This window comes from Procambarus clarkii, chromosome 5 (assembly GCF_040958095.1).
Source record: "Procambarus clarkii isolate CNS0578487 chromosome 5, FALCON_Pclarkii_2.0, whole genome shotgun sequence".
Lineage (NCBI taxonomy): Eukaryota > Metazoa > Arthropoda > Malacostraca > Decapoda > Cambaridae > Procambarus > Procambarus clarkii.
In genome coordinates, this window is record NC_091154.1 from 25,271,816 (window position 1) to 25,294,856 (window position 23,041).

At 43.0% G+C, this 23,041-nt stretch overlaps 1 protein-coding gene across 9 annotated transcripts in view; it reads right to left on the reverse strand.

Moving 5' to 3' along the window:
- Positions 1-23,041, reverse strand: part of LOC123762597 (gamma-tubulin complex component 2) — a 195,518-nt gene that overhangs the window by 123,946 nt on the left and 48,531 nt on the right. For all 9 annotated transcript variants that reach the window (XM_069299919.1, XM_045749240.2, XM_045749203.2 and 6 more), the window contains exons 8-10: positions 22,441-22,569; positions 16,051-16,227; positions 8,877-9,051 (exon numbers count right to left, since the gene is read on the reverse strand). In XM_069299919.1, coding sequence (XP_069156020.1) covers positions 8,877-9,051; positions 16,051-16,227; positions 22,441-22,569 — 481 coding nt within the window. The remainder of the gene's footprint in view (positions 1-8,876; positions 9,052-16,050; positions 16,228-22,440; positions 22,570-23,041) is intronic.

Here is a 23,041-nt window from a genome sequence, read left to right on the forward strand (position 1 = left end):
TCAATGACACAAGAATCCCTTTGAGGCCAACCGACCTAATCACCACCAGAAGAGATGAAGCCAGCAGCAAACGAAGAAAATGCCCAAAAGGCCAAAAGGCCAAAGATCCGAAGTCAAAGGAGAACAAGGTTCACCAACCCGGCAATTGGAAACAAATACAACAAAACAATGTGTAAAGGAACTAACTGGACCGAAGGGGATACCAAAAACCAAGCGGAAAGGAGAAAAGAAAAAAATGCAGGTTTGAAACCAAGCAAACTCTGGCAGTACAGACCAGGCCAGATGTCAAACAACATCCAAGACAGCAAGCAAAACGGAGCCAAGGAAGTGTTGACCTCAAATGCAAGACACAGTGGCTCCACCAGCACTGCATGACATGAGGTGCCAATTAAGAAAAGCCTGGACAAAAAAAGTGAAAATAACCCTCGCTTAGAAAATGAAGGACAGCAACGGAGAAGAAGAGAAGTGAATGAACACCATAAACTCCAAATTGTCATCTCGAGAAAGACTGCAGGTAGGTCACCAACAAGGCCACTGGACCACCAGAAGAAGGGAAAACACATGCCTCAAACGACCAGATCATAGTGGAGAGAAGATTGAACCAGTAATGTATGTCACCTGAACAAAGCCCGAAGGAGGAGGAGCCACCCACCGCAGACTGAAGGAAATGACCCAAAATGCCCACAAATCGAGGGACCAGGCACGAGCCTCCCCCCCATTGCCCTGTCAATGGGGTGACCTGCAAAAGGGCTTACAAGAAGCCGACGAACGCACAGAGCGATCGTTGTGCCGACCAGATACCGCCGTCTCCGAAGGTAATGTCGGTTCCGAAACTGGCCCCACTGGCCTCCCACGACCGAAGGAACCCCGAACCCCTGGCACGACCCTTCCGGGAAAGATCCCCACGGCTGCCCCAGAGAACCAACAAGTAAGACATATTGTAACGGCTAGACAAAGTCACCTGCAGATACTGCACAACTGCAGAATCTGCCAACAGCAACAGACAAAAGAGCGACAAAAACCAATGAGCCTGGGTTCACATGGATTCCAAGGAGTGAGCAAGCACAGCTTACCAGCACGCGAGGCGAGAAGCAAAGAACAGACGCCGCATCCTTCAGAATTGGCGCAAACAACTTCAAAGAGACAGCCGACGCCCAAGTTGCCAAAGCAAGAGCACTAAACACTGGCTCGGCAACCAGAGCCTTCACATCCTTCTTAAGCCAGTCCGAAGACAGCTCACGCAGGGAAAAGAAACGCAAAACTGAAGCCAAGTGCCCACAGGCACGCAAATCCTCAGTTACCAGGGATGCCGAAAGAACGAAAACCTGCATGTGAAGCTGCACCTGGCCAAAATCCCTAGGAAGAACGGGGGCCTAATAAGCATGCATTGAAGTGCTCCAATTCGTCCCCCAGGTAAACCTGAACTACTGTAGAAGTTTCCCGCCATTCAAGCATGCGGGTCTGACAGAACGAATGCCACGCCCCAAAAGAAAAGAAAGGGCTGTCTGCTAACCAGGATGACTCCAGAACCTCGTAACGCACCCAATATGGAAAAGTAGAACCAAACTCAAACAAGGAAGGGTCCATTATCAAGGCACAATCTGGATCACGGAGGAGGTATGACGCAATAGCTTCCTGAACCTCCTTAGGTGGGATGCAGAAAACTGACACTCTGGAAGGAAGGGACCGAAGAACCCAAGGGAACCCGGAACTCAACCTAGGGAGGAGCAGAACCCATATCAAATTCGTACAGAGAGGGGGGGGGGTCAAGAAAACCCCTTTCCCTGCAACAAGCCGTGCATCGAGGGTACCAACACCCAAGCGGGGTCAAATGGGGCCCAAGCCCCCCCAAGTCAACTCCTCCCAGCCCCGAAATCCTCCACACCAGGACATGGGGCAGAGCCATCCTTCAAACCATCTGCCCCTAAAGAAAAGATAGGCTCCACCGGAAAAGCTGGAAAAAGGGGGGGTCCCTGATCAGATCCTGATGCCCCGGCTGGAGGAGTAAGCTTGAATGCCTTCGTCACCAAACCGGATGGGGCAGCCCCCGAGATCGCCCGAGTCTCACCATCATCTAAGCCCTGCCTCGACTACGAAACCCTCAGATGTTTGAGAGCCAGCAGCTTTTAGGACAAACAACAGCAAGGGAAGGACGAGAGAGCATGGACGAAACCAAAATCAAAGTGACTAACGCCCCCAAGTTCAGGTCCCTAAAACCAAAGCGGGGCAGCGGGAAAGGCAACCAACCTAGCATGTTGCAGCCACCTGAACCTTGCATGCAACACCAAAGCCGCCTGCACACGAATATTAATAGCAGTGAACTGGGTGAATTGGAGTACAAGCAAGGAACACCACTCACAGGACTCCGGATCAAAGGAGTCATCGACCCAACAGGCAGCACGGTGGAGGCAAAAAATGGTGAGTGTCAACCTGAGACAAGGGGGACAGAGCAACCTTCAAATTTGCACAAAGTGAGATGGGACTCGGAGGATGCATCCATCGGACCAATGAGCCCCAATGGGTGTATCCAGGGACCTTAGGCTGACTGCTAAGGTAAGCCCAGGCAAGGTACTGCTAACCAGTTATCCCAGAACTACCAAACAAACAAACAAAAGCTGAACCCCTGCGACATGTGCAATCATGGGGACCTAGCAGAGGGCCACCAAAATAATAAAAGTGGTCCTACAGCTTCGCCAGGCAGACCCCCATCAGGTAAAATGAAAGAAAAGAAAAGAAAAACACCCCGCCAAAGCACATCTCCAGGAAGAACAGAACCGGTTGCTAAGCGTATTAAGACAGCTGCACAGCACCTTGCGCCCCAGCCAGCGACGATACTACCTCCTACCCAAGGCCAAACGGATAGTAAAAAACCCCAGTTGACCCCAAGGGCGGGTAATCACCGAGCAACAACAGTACCCAGCAGAGGTAGTCCCCGTACAGTTTGTGGAAGGTAACCCCAAACTACAAAGGCAGTACTTACAGGGCACCTAGAGAAGGTGACCCTAGGCACATGCAGCCCCAGTACTTCTGGAATTACAACTGGCTCGAACACCACCACACCGCAGCACACCATCACAAAGCACAGCACTGCTCAAGGATTGGAGCCAGAGTCGATCGACCACCACCCAACACAAAAGACTCAGAACTGGGGTTGGATAGCCAGCACAGGAGGTCTGGAACTCCCCCTTACCCCTCCCGGGGAGGGAGGAGCTGCGAACACAGCACCGTGGCAGCTGTGGTGACATGATGCTTGTTTCCTTGTTTTCTGACTGGGAAGTTCTGCTTACTCCTTCGGCTTTCGGTTTGCATTTTTTAACCAGCTGTAGTTTGTTCCTTCCTTTCTGGGTAGATGGTAGATGTCATCTACCTGACCTGGTAGATTGCAGACATAGACTGCTTCCAACTACATGGTGTCTATAGGCCATTGCTCCTCGTGCCTCTCTGAGAGGGCCAGGTTCTGGCTCATGGCTCCCGGTAGGCTAAGAACTCCATCGATTCACTGCTGCCACTTGTCTAATACACACATCAGCCCGGTATAGCTCCAAGGGGCCAGAGGGGCTCTCCACATTAAATAAATGAAGACAGTGTTGACCCCGTACTCAAGCTGTAGCGACCCTGCCAGCGCAGCACGACCCAAGGCAACATTATCAGCAGGAAATGCCAACCAAAAAGAATGACAACGCAAGGTAATGGCAGAATAACCACCAAGAACCACGAACTGATGCCTCGATGAACTCCGCAAGTGGGGTGCCTTGTAATTGCCTCAATGACACAATACTCCTACATCAGAAGGACCAGATGCAAAGAGTGGAGGAGAAGGTCACCCTAGCAAGGAACTGTTGGCCAACCCTCCGGAAGAGACTGAGCTACAGAAAAATGACCAGATTCGAGCACCACGCAACCTCTGATGTTTATACAGTGTTCTCTGATTGTTCCTATGGCACCTCTGCTCTTCACTGGTTCTATTCTGCCTTTTCTTCCATATCATTCACTCCAGTACGGAGTGAACGATATGGAAGAACAACCCTTGTTCAGCCCGTGACTGGCTGCCGCCGGTCGGGTGAACCTCATTAAAAGGACACGACTCATTACCCATCTTGTGGCCGACAAAACAGTCTTGATGGCAGAGACAGAACCAGCAGCTGAATCGTGGGAATGCGGGACTTAAACGCACAGTGATGTCTCTTGACGGAAGTAGCTGCAGAAGGGCGTTGAGGTGGGTGGCGTGTTGGCAAAACAAGTGGCACCCAATCTTCAGTCACCATGATTCACCTCATCTCAGGCGTTTCTTGATGACACCAGGCTACTAGACCATAAACAGCATTCGTGTATACCCTTGTTCAGTTAACCTTGGGCCGAGGGAGGCTATTTGGGCCCCTTCTATGGCGAGTCGACTGTACTCTGTAGGGAGCCCGTTTCATTCATCTAGTGTCTGCCTCATTCCACTTGCGTTCATAATCCATGGTTACTACATGGATTATGTAGTAACTACATACATGGCGTACATAGATCCATGGTTATGTAGTAACCATGGATCCACCAACGAGAATAAATAGTACTGCTACATGCTGGCCCCCCCTTCGATTTTCCTGCATTTACTTTCGGTCTGCTTGCAGTCTTGATGACAAAGTTGGTGGGTGGTGATGATGTTGAGACAACTACCCACGATGGTGTAAAAAGTTGATATCTGGTGACTGCATCCTTGCAGACCGCATGCTGTGTCAAGACAACCTCGTTAGTGACGTGAGATGACGGCTGGGTGATTGGTGTATTGTCACCGACCCCAAGTAACCAACTGGCTAGTTACGGGGTCTGGTGGGGGGAGGGCTTTGTGTAACGTGCCTCCCCCTTGATCTTCTCAGATAGGGTTCATGTGTGGCTCGAACAACTGGGCAGGTGTACAATTCAGACCTGGGAAAAGACAGACAACAACTTGGCGGAAGCATGGATATAATTCTGGGTTTGTTGGAAGTTGGAAACCCCAGAGCAAGGTAAAGTCTGCTATCCGAGTTAAGCACAGTTAAGAAATCCACATCATTGCTTCTACAGGAAAATCTAATGAATTCTAAATTATACTAACTAAGGGAGTTATTTTAACCTTTACTGTACAGTGCGAGATCTTGTTACCATGGGGTGACGAGAGTGCTCTTGACTACTGATGAAAGTTGACAGAGGGTCATTCTCTCCATCTGCCTCGTAACTTGAGTCGTTAATCAGCTCCGGTGGGTCAGGAATTAGACTTACTGAAGGCAATTCTAGTTCCTCCCTAGCATGATAAATCTTCAACTTATTAATGTGGACAGTTCTTTCCACCTGATCCTCAAATACTCCCATTATGACAAAATTGACAGAGCCTGCTTTCTTAATTACTTTGTACGGCCCCCGCCATCTAAGAGTTAGTTTCCTACTCTGATTGGCGGGTGATGCTTCATTTATTCTCAAGACAAGGCTACCCTCCTTCAATTCCAGGGACATACATTCCTATCATAATAGTGAGCATATCTATCCCGTGCTTTTCTTGAAGCCTCTGCTGCAATGCTCCAAGCATTCCTCATTTTATTGAGAACTTCTGAAGGATAATCCTCTCCATATGCAACATTATGTCTGTCAAGCAGACCTGATGGGAAATTGTATGATTGACCAGTGAACAAAAGAAGGGGTTGGGTATTAATAGACTGGTGGATAGCAGTATTCAGAGTCAGCTGAACATAGGGCAGGTGTTCGTCCCTTGAGTTTGCATCACGTTCCGCAAGGCTTGCAAGTACATCCTTAACTGAACGATTGGTACGCTCTGTCATCCCATTTGCCTGAGGGTGGTAAGCTGTTGTAAAGGCTGAGGTTGTCTCCAATATTTTACAAATTTCCCTAAATATATCCCCATTAAATTCCTGACCTCGGTCTGAAACTAATACTTTAGGAGGCCCAAATACAGTTACGAACCTATTCAAAAATGCTCGGGCAACAGTACAAGAATCCTTTTGAGGGATGGCGAATCAAGGTGGTGTATCTGGACAGATGGTCCACTAATACCAACACGTACCGATTGCCTGAATGGCTACAATGGAGATCAATCAAATCGGTCCCCACACGATCTAGTAGAAAATATGTATCGCCCAGCTTGCTTGTTAATTCATGTAAATTAGTGAAATGCAAGTGCTATTGAATATTGTAAGTAGCCTAGTTCAAGTAGCTAGATAATTCCCAATTGTTTTGAAATAATAAGTCACCTTCAGTGACGAATACAGAATTTTAGTTAGTAATCTTCTTCAAAGATTAATTTGGCAACTGAGCTAGGGTCAACCTCACACGAGGTGCTCCTTCCCTAGAGCCGTGGCAGAACATCTAGGCCTGGCTGTGGTATTTTAAGGTATCTGTGTCTGAGGTATTGCAGTTATTTAATCCACATTATTTGTTGTAGTCAATTACCAATTGCCTCAGTTAGGAAAATATTCAGTTAGGAAGTGTTCAGATAGGGTGTACTGAATGAAGTTTTCTTTTCTTTGATAATCTTTGATTTTAATAAATTTTGTTTAGAATTTTATGGTGTTTAGTGAAATTTTCCCCAATGTTCATTGTTAGCTCTATGGTCTTTATATATTAACAGTCCTACTGTTACAGTGGCATAGCAATCGCGCCTCAGTTTACCAGTGCCTCCCACCTAGTGACTATCACGCCTGAATTCTTTGTAAGGATTTACAGTTTTCTTCGGATTTTTTACTATTTGAACATAAAATCTGTTATTATATAACTCGCCATGGGTCCCAAGAAAGCCAGTGATAAGGTTCAAGCCATGAAAACACACATGTGAATGATGACAGAAGAAAAATAAGAGATCATTCGTAAACATGAAAATGGTACAGGGGTTGTTGAATTAGCTAGGCAGTACAACAAATCTTCAGGAGAGGAGGAGGAGGAGGCAGTAGAGGATGTCCCTTCCTCATTAAGAAAATATGTGCAGTATGGGAAGAACTGCAAAGTTTTGCTGAAAAGAATTGCCCAGATAAAGCTTTAGCAGGCCATTGCATTGATCTTATTAATGACAATGTGATGTCTCACTACAGTGTTACAAAGAAGGGAAAAACAATCTTCAGTGGAACGATTTCTAGTGAGAAAATCAAGCAATGAGCCACAAGCAGGTCCTAATGGTATGCAGGCAAAATGTGCCAGAGAGTATACCCCAAAGAAGTCATCACTGCCTGATGTTATAATGGAAGGGGAATCCCTTTCCAAAAGGTAACACCTCTCCTCCTCTGCCCCCTTCCCTCCTCACCGTCTTCCATACGCCAACAGGAGACATCAGTAACGGTAAGTAATAACTTGTACATAATTTTGTACTGAAGATTTGGGTGAATTATGTATAAAATTTACTTTGAAGTTAATTTTTTGGGGAGTCTGGAATGGATTAATTCATTTTCCATTATAGTGGTACCTCGGAATACGAGTGTCCCAGAATACGAGTTTTTCGGAATACGAGCAGTATTTGCTCGGAAAATGTGCCTCGGAAGGCGAGTTTGTTGACACGTGTACAGGCCGACCTAGCACGTGGTGGTACGGCGATCGTCGCCCCTCACCCCTCAGTTTACCAGTGCCTTGCACCCAGTGACTATCCCATGTCAATTCTTCACCCGGATTTTCAGTGTTTTGTTGGATTTTTGGTCATTTGACCATAAAAGTTGTTATTATATATCTCGCCATGGGTCCCAAGAAAGCCAGTAGTAAGGTTTAACCTAAGAAAATAGTGCGGCGTTTCGGGCGATCGAGTGGCAACACTGAAAAGTGCATACTCTTTTTCACTGTCCTGACATTAATTTTAGATGTACGTATTTCATTTTTGTACCAATGTGTTTGCAACAGAATGTTCTAGAAGAACATAAGTATAAAATGTCACACATGGATGTGTTAGACCAGCACCAAATAAAAAACTACGTCTATTACACTTCTCGTGTCAACAATACAATGGTCTTACCTCGATGGTGCAATGCTATGCCGTTCTCCCAAATAGGTTATGCGGCTATTAGAGAAAACGGAAATTTCATGGTGGGCATTTTCAAACTATCCCAAAGTTGATCGCATAACAAATAGAGTTTATAGAAATATTTTTTCTCGTGACTCATGAGCGAGTCCGCTGTGCGACCTCAACACAAAAAGTGGTAACGCTCTCGAGCGCCGTGATAATGCTAAAGTGTTAAGAAAATGTGTGAAGCATGGGAAGAATTGCAAAGTTTTGTTGAAAAAACTCATCCAGATAAAGCTGTAGCAGGCTGTTGCACTTACCTTTTAAATGACAATGTGATGTCTTACTACAGACAAGTGTTAAAATGTAAGGAAAAACAAGTGGCTTTAGACAGATTCTTAGTAAGACAAGCAAGTCTTAGTGGTATGCAGCCAAAACGTGCCAAAGTGTGCACACCAGTGAAGTCCTCACTGCCTGATGTTATAATGGAAGGGGACTCCCCTTCCAAACAGTAACACCTCTTCCCCTCCCTCCTCCTCACTATCTTCCACATGCCAACAGCAAGGTAAGTAATAACTTGAACATAGTTTTGTAGGTTTATTTAGATGAATTAGGTATAAAATTTAGTTTGAAGTGAGCTTTTTGGGTAGTCAGGAACGGATTAATTCATTTCCTATTATTTCTTAAGGGGAAATTAGCTTCGGATTACGAGTTTTCGGAATACGAGCTGTCTCCAAGAATGGATTAAACTCGTAAACCGAGGTACCACTGTATTTCTTATGGGGAAATTCGCTTCAATTTACGAATTTTTTGGTTACGAGCCGTCTCTGGGAACGGATTAAATTCGTAAGCTGAGGTACCCCTGTACAGTACATATACAAACTCACAAAGAACCCAATAATATACAAGTTCAATTACTCACCAGATTGTCTGATAACATTTAAGTATTTTCCAGTACGAAGAATGACATTTGCATGAACCTGTAGAAATGTAGGAATGTTTTGGGGAATTGTTGTATAACGCTTTTCCCAGTAATCATCAGCCAGATCTTCCTCTTCATTCTCTTCCCCACCACTCTCTCTGTCTATCACCATGAACTGAAACATTTAAAATTAAAATTATAATTATTGGCCAATTAATATAAAAACATCAGCATTCAATATAATGAAACTCCTTTCTGGAAGAGTCCTGGTGGCTCCCTGAAGCTATCTTGCTGAGATTGCGCCTAAATACTATATCACATCAGTCACGGGAGTTCTGCTTGGCCTACCAGGGACCAGAGCTAGAACCTGACCCTTCCCCCTAACAGAAGTGCAGAGAGCAAGTGACATTCCATGACCCCTCTAGGAAAGCATCCAGAAAGTCAGCAAAGCAATACAGACAACTGCATGATGCACAAAAAATGATGCCTCAACAGTCAAGCAAGTCCCAAAGAATTCAAAATGGCAATCGAAACATTAAAAAATAGTTCAAACCCATTAGTGCATGTAGTTATCTCGTTTCTTTCTTGGCTTTTTCTCGATCAGCATCTCATGCTGAATACTGTCGCCTCATATTGTGCAGCATTGTCAGGACCATTGCACCGCACGTTTGGTGTCGATATTACCTGGGCGCCATTTTGCAATCTGCCTCGTGCATTATTTCACCTCCAGCCATCCATCAAATGAACCCGCTTGGTCTTTGGATCGCAATCCTTCTTTTCTCTTCTCTTCTCATTTTATAGTGTCCCCTTCAGTATGTGATTATTTCTCTAATACTCTCTTTTTGTGAGGAGCCCCATCAGCACACTGAAGTTATCATCACTGAATATGTGCCATACTACCTTGTGTCATCAGTTATAACCTAGGGAATGCTCTAGGTTGTGTGCCTGGTTGGTTACCCCGGATCTGCCCCGTTTCTGTTTAAGGGACTTGGAATTGGAGGGGTTGATCAAATCGACCTTGATTCCTTCTGCACCCACCTCTTCCCTAACCGTTTGGTTTGGTTCACGTTTCTCCTTCCCCCTCTGCGTCCAGCTCCAAAGCATCTGAGGGTTTAGAATTGGGGCAGGGTTTAACTTAAAATGAGGCTTGGGCAAATTCTGGAGTTGCCTCATCCAATTCGGGTGCAGAGGCAGTTGAGCTGCTTCTTTCTTGTCGAAGCTTCCGAGTCTTCCCAACCGACTCCCTCTTTTGAAGTTTTTCTCTTGGGCTCCAACTTTCTTTCCTGGGCGGTGGGCGTAGAAGAGTAATTTGCCATGAGGGCACTGATTACGGTTACCTGGGCTGGAAAGGGGGTGGGAGAGAGTTCAATTGGAGCTTTTGGGTTCCTTTTGACCCTTCGTGGGCCCTTGTGCCTTCAGCAGAGGGTCTTTTGTTGCATGGTGTGGGATTTTCTTATCCCCCTCTTCCCTATATGAGTTTGAGTTAAGCACGACATCCCCCAGGGTTTGTTTCCGGATGCCTTTGGGCTCCTTGGATTCGTTTCCAGAGGTTTCCTTCTTCCCAGGTAACTCTGGTAGAGGCTCATGAGGCCCTTGGTGCATACCAAGGAAGCCTAGGTAATGACTAGACACCCTTGGTATACATTACCAAGTGTGATTACATTCACCCTTGGTATGCATTACCAAGGTTTGACGTAAGTTGAGTCACTTTTCCGACCAAATTTACATTGTAACTCGAAAATATCATAAGTCGGGGCAATGGTAAGTCGAGGAGTCACTGTACTTACCAATGACTTAAATGAGCCGACAAGATGAGTGATGTTGTCACACCCAACATGCACACTAATGCAATGTGCGTCCAGGAGGCATCGCACGCGGTCTTCAAGCAGCCAGAGTTGCCACAAATTTATTTTCGCAGCATTATTTACAGTGTCTGGGCGTATTTTACCCCAAAAAAATTCACTAATTGTGTTGCATATAATGTTACTTGATGTTGAATTATAATACAACTTGCATCCATTCAATATACACTTACAAATTAGTGTCACAATTATGCACACCCAAATGTTTTTTACTACACCATATACAATATATATTCAGATTTGTCATCAATATATACACGCACGCACTCAATATGTACAGGTTTTTGCACCATTATTGGACATTTAGAAATTCTGGAGACAGTGGTAGTCATTGAAGCAGTTGACAGCACACAAAGGGTTAGCACATGCTTCATACCATGTTTGCACCTGTTTACATTTCTGTGGTCTCGTTTGTGTGGTTTTACAAACTATGCAATCACTTTGGCCTATTACACGCTTTCCAGCTGGTGACAAATTTTTTAGTCTATATAGTTGAAAGGCCTCCGTGTAAGCGAGTCTGGGTGTAGGAGCATGCTGCAATGCTGGGTTCTGAATGGGACTTTGTATGTCAGGAATGTCTTTGCCAAACTTTGTTAGTAACTGTGTCACAACTGTAAAACTAAACGAACGGAATGTTGGTTCATGACTTGTTTTCACCAGATACATATTGAAACTGTTCAGCATTGTTACATCAACAAGGTGGAAAAACTTTTTTTCGTCTACTTCAATCTTTTCCGTACACACTCGACAGCGCCCACCATCATGTTACATTTATCAACCAAACGCATGTTGGTATTATAGTCCAGAACACAATCTGGTTTATATATTGGTTGTTTCATTGTTAGGTTCACCTTGCCACTGTGCACCATTGTACCAATGTGAACGTTGTCAACAATGTTCACTTCTCTCTTGTCATTCCACTGCACTGAGAATATTTGATCACTTTCTTAGCTGGCAGTCACCAACTTCAATATTATTGTCAAACACTGGCATTTCCCTTCTTCTTGCCTTTACTGTGTAACACACGCTAGATCTATTTTCAAGCAAGAACCTAGTTAGCAAGGAACTTGTATAATAGTTATCTGTGTATAAAATGTGACCCAAATTCAGCCATGGTGCCATCAGTGTCTTCACCACACTACCTGAGAAACCATGTTGGTCATTACCAGGAATGTCTACATTGCTACCAGTATACAGAATTAATGTGTAACAAGTCCTGTTTCACAGTCACAGAGAACATAGAATTTCAATCCAAATCTGTTGCATTTGGAGGGAATATACTGCTTTAAGCCAACACATCCTTTGAAAAGCACATGGATTCATCAATCACCAGCTTCTGTGCTGGTACGTGGAAATCTCTAACCTTTCCAATCAGTTCATTCAAAAGAATGTGCCTTACTCTCCAAAGTCAATCACCATGTGTCTGGTCTTCATTATTTGCAAAATGAAGACACCTGAGAAGTATCTGAAACCTGTCTCGAGACATATTTCCCGAACAAAGGTGTTGGAACAGTATGGTCTTTGCTCCAATAATCTGTGATGACGTGCTTTACATAATGTTTCATCAACATACATAGTACAAAAAATACATACATTTCACCTACAGTAGTGTTTTTCCAACGTTGTAATCGTGAAAATTTTGTTAACTCCTTTTCAATGAGATGTGAATGTTTGTTTGGTGAACAACATGTTCCATGAGCAGCTCATCAAAATATGCAGTAAACACCAGCGTTGAATATAATGAAACGCCATTTTCTGGACGAGACCCGGAGGCTCCCCGGAGCTTACTAGGTTGATATGCTAATGTCAGACTTTGGCATCAGTCATGTGTATGGAGTTCTATGGGCCTACCAGGAACCACGAGCCAGAACCTGGCCCCCTCAGAAGAGGCAAGGGAAGCAATGGCCTATAGAAACCCCAGTGTGGTTGGAAGCATTCTATGTCTGCCATCGATCGGGTCAGGCACCCAGAAAGGTAAGTATCCCAAAACAAACCCCTATTCTGGTGAAAATATTGCTACCAAAAGCCGAACAAGTGGATAGAACTCCCCTAAACGAAACTAGACCTGCTTAAGCTCCTGGTCCACGGTTTCCTCGCCGTGGTGTCGCTATTGTCCCTCGACAGACACCAGGTGTTTTTGTGTGTAGTGATGGGACAGATTTTGTTCCATAAATTCCTGTTTTTGATAATTCACATGTTGGGATTACAGACCTTTTCCCTGATAAAGGTCCAGATATGTGTGAAATGGACTATTTTACCGCATATTTCAATATGCCGCTCATGGAATATATTGTTCGGGAAACGAACAAATATGTGACTGATCTCATTGATGATGAGGAGTTATCTGATCTTTCACGTTTACAGCGATGGAAAGATACGACTGTGGGTGAAACTTATGTTTTTGGCACTGTGTATGTTGATGAAACATTGTGTCAAACACGTACTTGACCATTATTGGAGCAAAGACCATACTGTTCCAACACCAATGTATGGCAAGTATATGTCTTGAGACCGATTTGCAATAATCCTCAGGTGTCTTCATTTTGCAAATGATGAAGACCACAATGATGATGACAGACTTTGGAAGGTAAGGCACGTCCTGAATGAACTTATTGGAAAGTGCAGGGATTTCTACGTACCAGCTCAGAAGCTGGTGATTGACGAATCCCTTGTGCTTTTCAAAGGACATCTTGCCATTCCCTCCAAACGCCACCGATTTGGATTGAAATTCTTAGTACTGTGTGACTGTGAAACAGGAATTGTGTTACACATGATCATGTATATGGGTCCAAATGTAGACATTTCTGCTAATGACCAACATGGCTTCTCAGGTAGTGTGGTGAAGACACTGCTTACACCATATCTGAACAAGGGCCACATATTGTACACAGATAACTATTATACCAGTCCCTTACTAACTAGGTTCTTGCTTGATAAAAGAACTGGAGTGTATGGCACAGTGAAGGCAAAATGAAAATGAAGGGAAATGTCAGTGTTTCACACTGCTATGCAGGTTGGTGATTGTAAGCTAAGAAAAACAGGCGCAATGCTTTCAGTGCGGTGGAAAGAGAGGCGTGAAGTGAACATGTTGACCACTATTCACAATGGTACAATGTTGGACAGTGGCAAGGTTAACAGAACAACAAAACAAATAATCTATAAGCCAGATTGTGTCTTGGACTATATCATCAACATGCGTTTAGTGGATAAATGTGATATGATGGTGGCGGCAGTAGAGTGTGTACGGAAAACAGTGAAGTGGACCAAGAAAATGTTTTTCCACCTTGTTGATGTAACAATGCTGAACAGTTACAATATGTATCTTGTCAAAACAGGTGGTAAACGAAATTTCCCTGTGTTCAGTTTTACTGTAGTGACACAATTACTAGAGAAGTTTGGCAAAGAAATTCCTGGCATACAGAGGCCTATTCTGCACCCGGTATTGCACCATGCTCCAGCATCCAGGCTCACTTTCAAGGATGCCTTTGTCACACACAATCTAAGGTATTTACCACCAACTACAAAACATGCTGTTGGCCAGCATGAGTGCATTGTATGCAAGACAACAACCAAGAGGCAACAGAAACGAAAAATGGTGATGACTTGGTGCACAGCGTGTCAAGTCCCTCTGTGCTATGTCAAATGTATTGACGAGTATCACAGTCTTGACGAGTTCTAAATGTTCAAGACTGGTGCAAAAACATGTAAACACAGAATAAGTGGGTGTAAATATTGAAAATAAATCATAAGAAAGTATATTTTATTGAAAAATAAGACATTTTTTGTGCAAATACTTGTGACACTAATATGTGGATATAATATACATTGACAACAGTTCTATGCTAACAAATCGTCAAGTGAGAACATATTGAACCCCACCAGTGAAAAAAATGGGTGTAAAATATGCCATAGATACTGTAAATAATACAGTGAAAATAAATTTGTGGCAACTCTGGCTCCTCCTCTGTCACACCTGACTCAGTTCGGGCGCAGAGCACTCCAGCGAAGATGAATCGTGATGTCATCAGCCAACTTCTCGGCTCATTTACATCATTGATAAGTACAATTAATTTTTTTATTATTATTTTTCCATTGGGGGAACACAAATAAAGAGATTAAAAGAAATAAATTTTGTTGATTTTTTTTTTTTTTTTGCGCCTGTGGGTGTTGAAGCCATTTGGATCCCTTGCAGTTTAAGGGTTAAGCATTTCCATTATTTTTTGTGTTCTTTTTTGTAGTGTAGTGTAGAAAGCGTTCTCTTTCTATGTTGGAGCTCCTTCTGGCTTTCCGCGAAAGAACATGTTGATTGGCGGGAGGTGTCTACTGTGTTGCAGGAGTTTCTGGGGGGCTCTCTTGAGCAACTCAATTCTTGCCTCTTCGATCCTGCTCATTCCCCGTGATGTGGGTCTGGTGCAGCTGCATGCTCAAGCTACTCTTTTTTTTCAACAACTTTGGTCGCCGATGATTTTTGGACTCATTCAAACTTGGCTTGTTATGCGGTTCCTGTCCCCACGAGTTGTCTTCTGATTGGCTTGCGAAGGATGTGGGGTCGCTCGGTGAGGTGCCTCGTGTAGGAGTTTTTGTCGCAGCAGCTTCAGCTTCATCTGTTTGCTTAAGTTGTATGCTCTGGGAAGCATAAAGTGGTCTCTTCCGGGAAGTGGTTTTCATGTTTTTCACCTACTGCCTCACGTGTCGTCAGGCTGTGCTGGCTCATGCTTTGGGTTCAGAGTGGGCCCTGGCTCTTCTTTCAGCGTCTCTCTTTTGTCCTTGTTTTGCTATGCTTATCCTTTCTAATAGTATTCTTCTTAGTTTTTGGTAGGTGCCTGACCTACCAAAAAGATTGTCCCCTCACCTCAACAAGAAAAGTCAGATTCTAACCCTTGCTTCCAGTAGGCAGGAGAGGATCTCAGAGGCCTCGTGCAGTTATCTAAGGTATGGCTACTGAGGATGTCTTTCCCAGAAAATAATCTTAATTTTATTCTATGTTAGGCTATGATTCTAGTACTGAGCTAAGTTACAGGAACCCCTAAGTAAGAATACGCTTTAACTCAAACCATGCTTGGCCCCAATCAGTTCAATTTAAAGATACTCCACTGTATTTTCACAAACCTTTAAACACCACATGCAAGGGACAGAGCTCTAGGGGTGGAACTGCTCTTTATGGAGAATAAGGAATCTGAGCATAATCTATTGGGTCTAAACTAACAGACAGTATACTAGGTAAACAATCATAAAATTTGTTCAAGAGCTTTAACCAAAATATCAAACAATTATACCTTAAAATACATGAAAACATTCAATAGGTGCCTTACCTCATTATATGGGTCATTTATAATGCCTCTGTACAGCCATTTAGCCAGCATATTCATATAAGGAACAGCTGCAGACTGTGTCAGAAAGACCATAACATCCTGAAGCTGTCCACAACCTGTGAGGCTGACAGTGCGGTCATGAAGGATGCTTAGAACTGCTCCACCATGGGCCTCGGACTGTCAGGAAAAAATTACATTGTGAGACTGACTGAAATAAAAGGCTATCAAAATATGGTTACCTTGAGGTTATCTCGAGATGATTTCGGGGCTTAGCATCCCTGCAGCCCGGTCCTCGACCAGGCCTCCTTTTTGTTACACACACCCCAGAAAGCAGCCCATAACAGCTGTCTAACTTCCAGGTTAGACATTTACTGCAAGGTGAACAGATGCATCAGGGTGAAAGAAACTCTGCCCATTTGTTTGAAACCCAAGCGCTGTCCACTCAGCTGTCAGGCCCCTCTTGTTACATTGTAAGCAATGTAACAACTAAATACTTGTAGACCTGTATCAATAAGTCACATGGTTGAAGCTATGACATATTGCAATCTTAGACCACTGAACAGTTATACAGCAGATAAAGGCTTTCACTTAACCCTTAAACTGCACAACACATCACATGACGTGGTGAGTAACTGCCGCAGAATTGCACACCACATAATATGAAGTGTGGGGTGTACCGTGCAAGATTTAAAAGTCCCGTGGCTACATAGGGTTCACATCAGCTTCCTCAGGGCTCTTGTAAACAGATGCCATTAAAAAAAAAAATCGTGGGCAACATTCCCAGGTGTGAGGTTACCTTGAGGTTACCATGAAATGGTTTGAGATGGTTTCCGCGGCCCGGTCCTCGACCAGGCCTCCTCGTTGCTGGACTGGTCAACCAGGCTCTTGGACGCAGCTGCTCGCAGCCTGACATATGACTCACAGCCTGGTTGACCAGGTATTCTTTGGAGGTGCCTATCAAGTTCTCTCTTCAACACTGTGATGGGTCGGCCAGTTATGTCCCTTATGTGTAGTGGAAGCGTGTTGAACAGTCTTGGCCTCTGATGTTGATAGAGTTCACTCTCAGAGTACCTATTGCACCTCTGCTTTTCAACAGAAGTATTCTGGACATCCTGCCATGCCTTCTGGTCTCATGTGGTGTTATTTCTGTGTGCAGGTTTGGGACCAGCCCCTTTGAGAGCATCAGTACTGACTGAGCAACCAGGGTTGGTGCACGCAGCAAAAGCTAACAGCATTGCTGTTCAGCTTGTAAACACATCATTGCCTAAAAGGGTAAAAAAAAAACAGCGTTGAATGTAATGTTGACCAATCCACACACTAGAAAATGAATGGACGGCGACTTTTCTGTCCGTCCTGGACCATTCTCAAGTCGATTGGGAAAATTGAATGTAATGAATGTAATGTAATTGAATTGTAATGAAACGCCATTTTCTGGGAAAGTCCCGGAGGCTCCCCTGAGCTATCCAGGCTGAATGGGTATAACTTTCTGCCTATCGGGGACCACGAGCCAGAACCTGACTCCCTTAAGAGAGGCATGAGGAGCAATGGCCTATAGACACCCCCCTCAGTGGTTGGGAGCATTCAATGTCTGCCATCAACCAGGACAGGCACCCAGAAAGGTAGGCACCCCAAAACAAACCCCCCTATTCTAGTGAAAATATTGCTACCAAAAGCCGAATGAGTGGACAGAACACCCCAAACAAAATTAGCAAACTAGCATGACGTCATTACGTCGCCAAAGCATCGTCTGCAGGACTTGTCTAGCTTTATAAAGCGTGGTCACTATGTTCTTTGGGCACCATACTAGCATAGTTGTACAGTTATAGTGAATAAAAAATGTACAGTAGATACTTGTATATAATGTGTGTATATAGTGTAATAACACCACAAACGGTATTGTTGGGAGAGAAATGTTAGTGCGTCTGGCCTTGAACCAGTGAGGGAGGCAGCTGCCAGCTGACTGTGTGTATGTGTAGCGGCATCTCTTATTGCCTGAACTCACCATACCCGCTTAGTTGTACAGTTGTGGTGAACAAAATATGTAGATACTTATATATAACATCTGTATATAGTGAATAAAAGCAAAAACAGTATGGTGGGAAGAGAATGTTGGCGAGTGAGGTATCGTTGAGGGAGGGAGGGAGTGGTGGCGAGTGGCTGGCTGGCGTGGTGGCAACTGCTCGTTGCTTTTTGACTCGCCATACTACTTAGTGGTTCGTTATGGTGAACAAAACATGCAAATACTTATATATATAACCTGTGTATATAGTGTAATAACAGCAAAACTATTTGTTTATTGTTTTATGAACATAATAATTGAATCATTAACACTTTCGCGCTTTCGATTAGAGATAACTCGTCACTGGTTTTTCTTACGATTCCGCATAACTGCCTACTTTTCTCGTCAATCGAAAAAATATTTCTATAAATTCCATTTTTTAACCGAAATGGATGGGGATACTTTTGTTTTGTAGAGAATTTATTTGCGAATTTTTTTGGTACCAGAATGAATATTATATCACATAAACTTCTATGAGTAAAAAAAAAAATACACAAAGTATGTGTGGGGGTGTGGCGAGCGTGTGGCAGTGGGTTCCCTTTAGCCGTTGATATATCCAACACGTGGGAAATATTTGTATGTTTTATGTATATGTCTGTGTAGGGAATTTTACTGCGATCACTGTCATACAAATTATAAAATGTTTCAACAAGTATAAACATGACAAACATCAAACGAACGAAAACAATGCGTTCGTTTCTGCCGCGAACGCATACTGAGCGACGTGGTTCTATATTTGGCGCTTCTCTTACACATGCTTTGTACAAATGTTATACAGTTCATCTTATAGAAAATCTTATTGCGAACACATTGGTATAAAAAAGAAATACGTACATAGAAAAATAGGGTCAGGAAACGTATAAATGTATAAACTTTCCAAGCATGATTGTGTTTTTGCCAGTGCGCTCGCGGCTAACTACTCTCCACTTCAGACACTCTTGCGGGTGGGCAATTACCTATATTAAACATTCATATGCATATGTCCGTGTAGAGAATTTTATTGCGATTCCAATGATACCAAAATTAGCGATGTAGGACAACTGTAGGCTTCGCAACCATTAAGAGAGTGGAAACATTTTGTTGCTGTTTGGCGCTCTCGGCGAGTGATCTGCATAGTTTTTTATTTGGTGTTGATACTCCTTATGCTTGGGCGGTATTTTATAGGTATGCTCTTATAGACAATTTCATTGCAAACACAGTGATACCAAATTTAAATACGTGCGTTTTCAATTATTGTCAGGATTAATATGCACACCATAATTTTGAATATAGCGATGGTTCACACATTTTATTATATAAATATATCACACCACACACTATTGAATATTACTGCAAAAAAAAAAATTAAGAAAAAATCAATCAGAAACATTGAATTAATTAGGTAATAATATCTTTGTGGCAACTCCCACCTGACAGCTCTGGCGAAGCTGACCCGTCTTCGACGCTTGCTCTCTCAACGCATCTTTTTTTTTGCCAGACTTTCCCACCCTATTGCACCCAAAATATGCCACCTATTATTTTTTTTATTATTTTTCCCGTGATCAGGGAACAAATGAGCACTTTTATAAGACAAAATATTTTTCTTATTTCTTGCACCTGGGCGTGTTGCAGGCGCATCCCAGGGGTTAATATCATTATATTAAGTGAAATGCATGAATATATGCAAATCATATTTTCAAGTGACAAAACGTTGCAAAAGAAAATTGGCCAAACATTTATATATTGTTAATATTTATTCCTTTTCTTTTCAAATTGTATATTATACCCTGTTGGGCACATGAAGCTCTTGGCTTGTTTAACTCTCCTAATCAAGAATGAGATTGAGATCTACAAGATTATCCATCCTTCCAATTTTTATAGGGGGATAGAGAGCACCAATATGAAAACAAAAATCTCTATTCTGGGGGGAAGGCCCATAGGTTCCCTCCCTCCCTATCGCACTGATTAAGTGCTACACTGTACTATTTAATGCCATCAGTTGCGGAGTTCTATTGGCCCTATTGGGGACCACAAGGTAGAAGCTAGCACTCTCAGAGAGGTGCAGGGAGCAATGGCCTATGAACACTTTACATTTAAAGTTTATCATCTATGCCACCATCAAAGGGAAGGCACCCAGAAAGATTGGCAAATCAAAACAGACTTACTGCATGCTTAAAAACAAGACCGCAGCCCCAACATTGCCAAAAAAATCTCCCGAACAATGAAAATAATCCAACCAAAACTTCCTGGAACTAGCGCTTGCTAGTTAGCCCACCTTCACCTTCGTTTGTGGGGAAAGGAGGCAAACCAGGTAAGCCAGGCCCCCACCCCCCCCCTTCAGTTCTAAGCTGATGGTGCCTTGGTGCAGTTCTAGTCACTCTGGCTCCAGTCTCCTATTGTCAGCTAAGTGGTGTTGCTTAGGGCCTTTGGGGCAGGGTTGCCTTGTTGGGCTTTGTAGCCCGCTGGGGTTTTATGGAGCCCAATTGTGTCCCAGCTGTTTACGTTCACGAATTCAGCTCTTTTGGCTCTGGCAACCCTGCTTGGAATGTGGTTCTATGCAGTTGCATAGCATGAGCCAGGAGTTTGGTGTTCTTGGAGCTGCATGAGCTCAGGGTTATCTTCTCTGTGCACTCCTGAAGTACTTCCCTTGCATGGCCATTATTTTCTTACCTTTAATGTTCAGGATACACTCCCTTTAGGGGGCCTCCTCACCCTTCAGGTAAGCCGGTGTCGGAAATTTCCGACAACAATTACTAACTTCGAATACAATGTGCAGGAAATAATATTGCTGCTGATTTTGTATAAATTAAATATCAAAATACGTCAGTTACTCATTCAAGAGAAAACTATTTGTGGATATTTCCTCTAGAAAACGAGATATATTTGACACGTAGCAGAAATCAATTTAATACTCAAATAATTATTCAAATAAATACTTAATTAAACAGTCTCAGGACTAGATCTAACAAATTACTCTTCACTAAATTATCAATCAAGTGAATAGAATAAACTCCTCCTCTCAATTATTAATAAAACTCAGAGAATAATTTTTTTTGCACACATCCCCAGGGAGGAAGGAAAAAGCCATTATCATTGCATCAAGCCTTCCCAGCTAATACACACAAATTTTATCAGTGTCACTTGAATTGCATCGTCTGTATTTGAAAAATTAAATTCCCTAATTGACAAATGGATTTGACTAAGACAATGACAGGGATGTGCTTAATTATTTGTCTTAGTTCTTAACTGGCTAATATAAGATATTATAGGTATTGATGGTTATATGGCATGACTCCCAGCCCAAAATGGGTTAGTTTCATAATACTGTACAGTACTAGTAAGCCGAGTCATAGATTTGCCATAAAATCATAATAATTATAATTATTATAGTTGTACATAGCTTCAGTGCATGTTTTTGATGGGCTGGAGTCGGGAACACTGTTAGTGAAGAATTGCCATTAATGTTGAGGCGACGTGACTGAGGACAATGCCATAGCTGTCAGATCCACTCACGTGTTCAATATCGGTTTCATGATTACTGGCGAAGCCTTCTAGTCAGATAAGGATATAATTATTCATACTAACAATATCCACTAACTGTTAAATTACAGTTAAGTGAAAATAAAAAATGTTAACCGTTTAAGTACAGTATAACCAATTTAATAATTGAAACCCCCCCAATTGTGTGTTTAGTGGAAGTTTATAAGTGATTTTAAATAACATAACCCATACAGTCCACTTTATAATAATAATTTAACAATTAAAATAATTACAGTCCACTGAATAATAATTCAATTACATTAAATAATCACTGTAGAACAAATCCACAAGGGCCGTGATGAGGATTTGTTCATTTGATGCATCACGTTATTGTGATTTGTGTGTGTAATCACTGGTAGATTTTCCCCACAGCCGGTGGTCTGTGACTGTCTTTCCTCGGTTTGGGAGTGTTTTTGGCTGATGGAGCACACTGTGGTCTGTGCAACCAGTTATTTAAGTAACACAAAGCATGCCAACATTTCTCCCAAGTTGCTCGTTTGACTCAGTTTGTCTTGGGAAGGCTTTTCTTTGCTTTAATTGGGTTTTTGACTGTTTTTGCATGGGGGTTCTGCCTTTTGCCTTATTAGGCTTGCCTAGGGCATGTGCTGTAGAACCTCCTTGCTGCTCCTTCGGCTTTGGCTTCGGGCAGTTTAGGGCTTCTACATTGACAGGATTTACCAGCGTAATGATAAATTATAAAATCTGCATCCCAATTTTAATACAAATAATGAAACAGCAGCTATAGCGTATTATTATTAGTTCAAGTTCATATTAAATAATTCTAAAACTATTTAACTAAATACTTAGCTTACTTTGTTGATCACTTTTGTTACACACGCTAGCATATCCATGACTGACATTGTCTTCTCCACATAGAAATAAAGCTTATGCAGGGTGAGAGCCCAATGTTGGTGCTGTTCTTCTAGTTGTGTCACCAGCAGCTGCAACAACAACACATTATAACCTTTCATAATATTACAATCAACATAATGGATAGAGATACAGGTGTTGATAAATAATGCTAAAAGCCAAATATCTTGGTTGCTAGTCTCAACATACAACTAAGTGGGAAAATATTTTGTAACTCAAATGGTTCTGCAAAACAGTGAAAACTAGCAGACTGAAGAAAAAGATGTAACATACAAAATTGTAACAGGAATCTGAAAAAACCAGCATTGAATGTAATGAAACGCCGTTTTCTGGGCGAGTCCCGGAGGCTCCCCGGAGCTATCTATGGCTGATAGGATACCCTAGCTATTTTGCATCAGTCGATGTGGGTGGAGTTCTAGGCCTACTGGGGATCACGAGGCAGAACCTGGCCCCTCACAGAGGCACGAGGAGCAATGGCCCATAGAAATGCACATGTGATTTGGAGCATTCTATATCTGCCATCGACTGGGACAGGCACCCCAG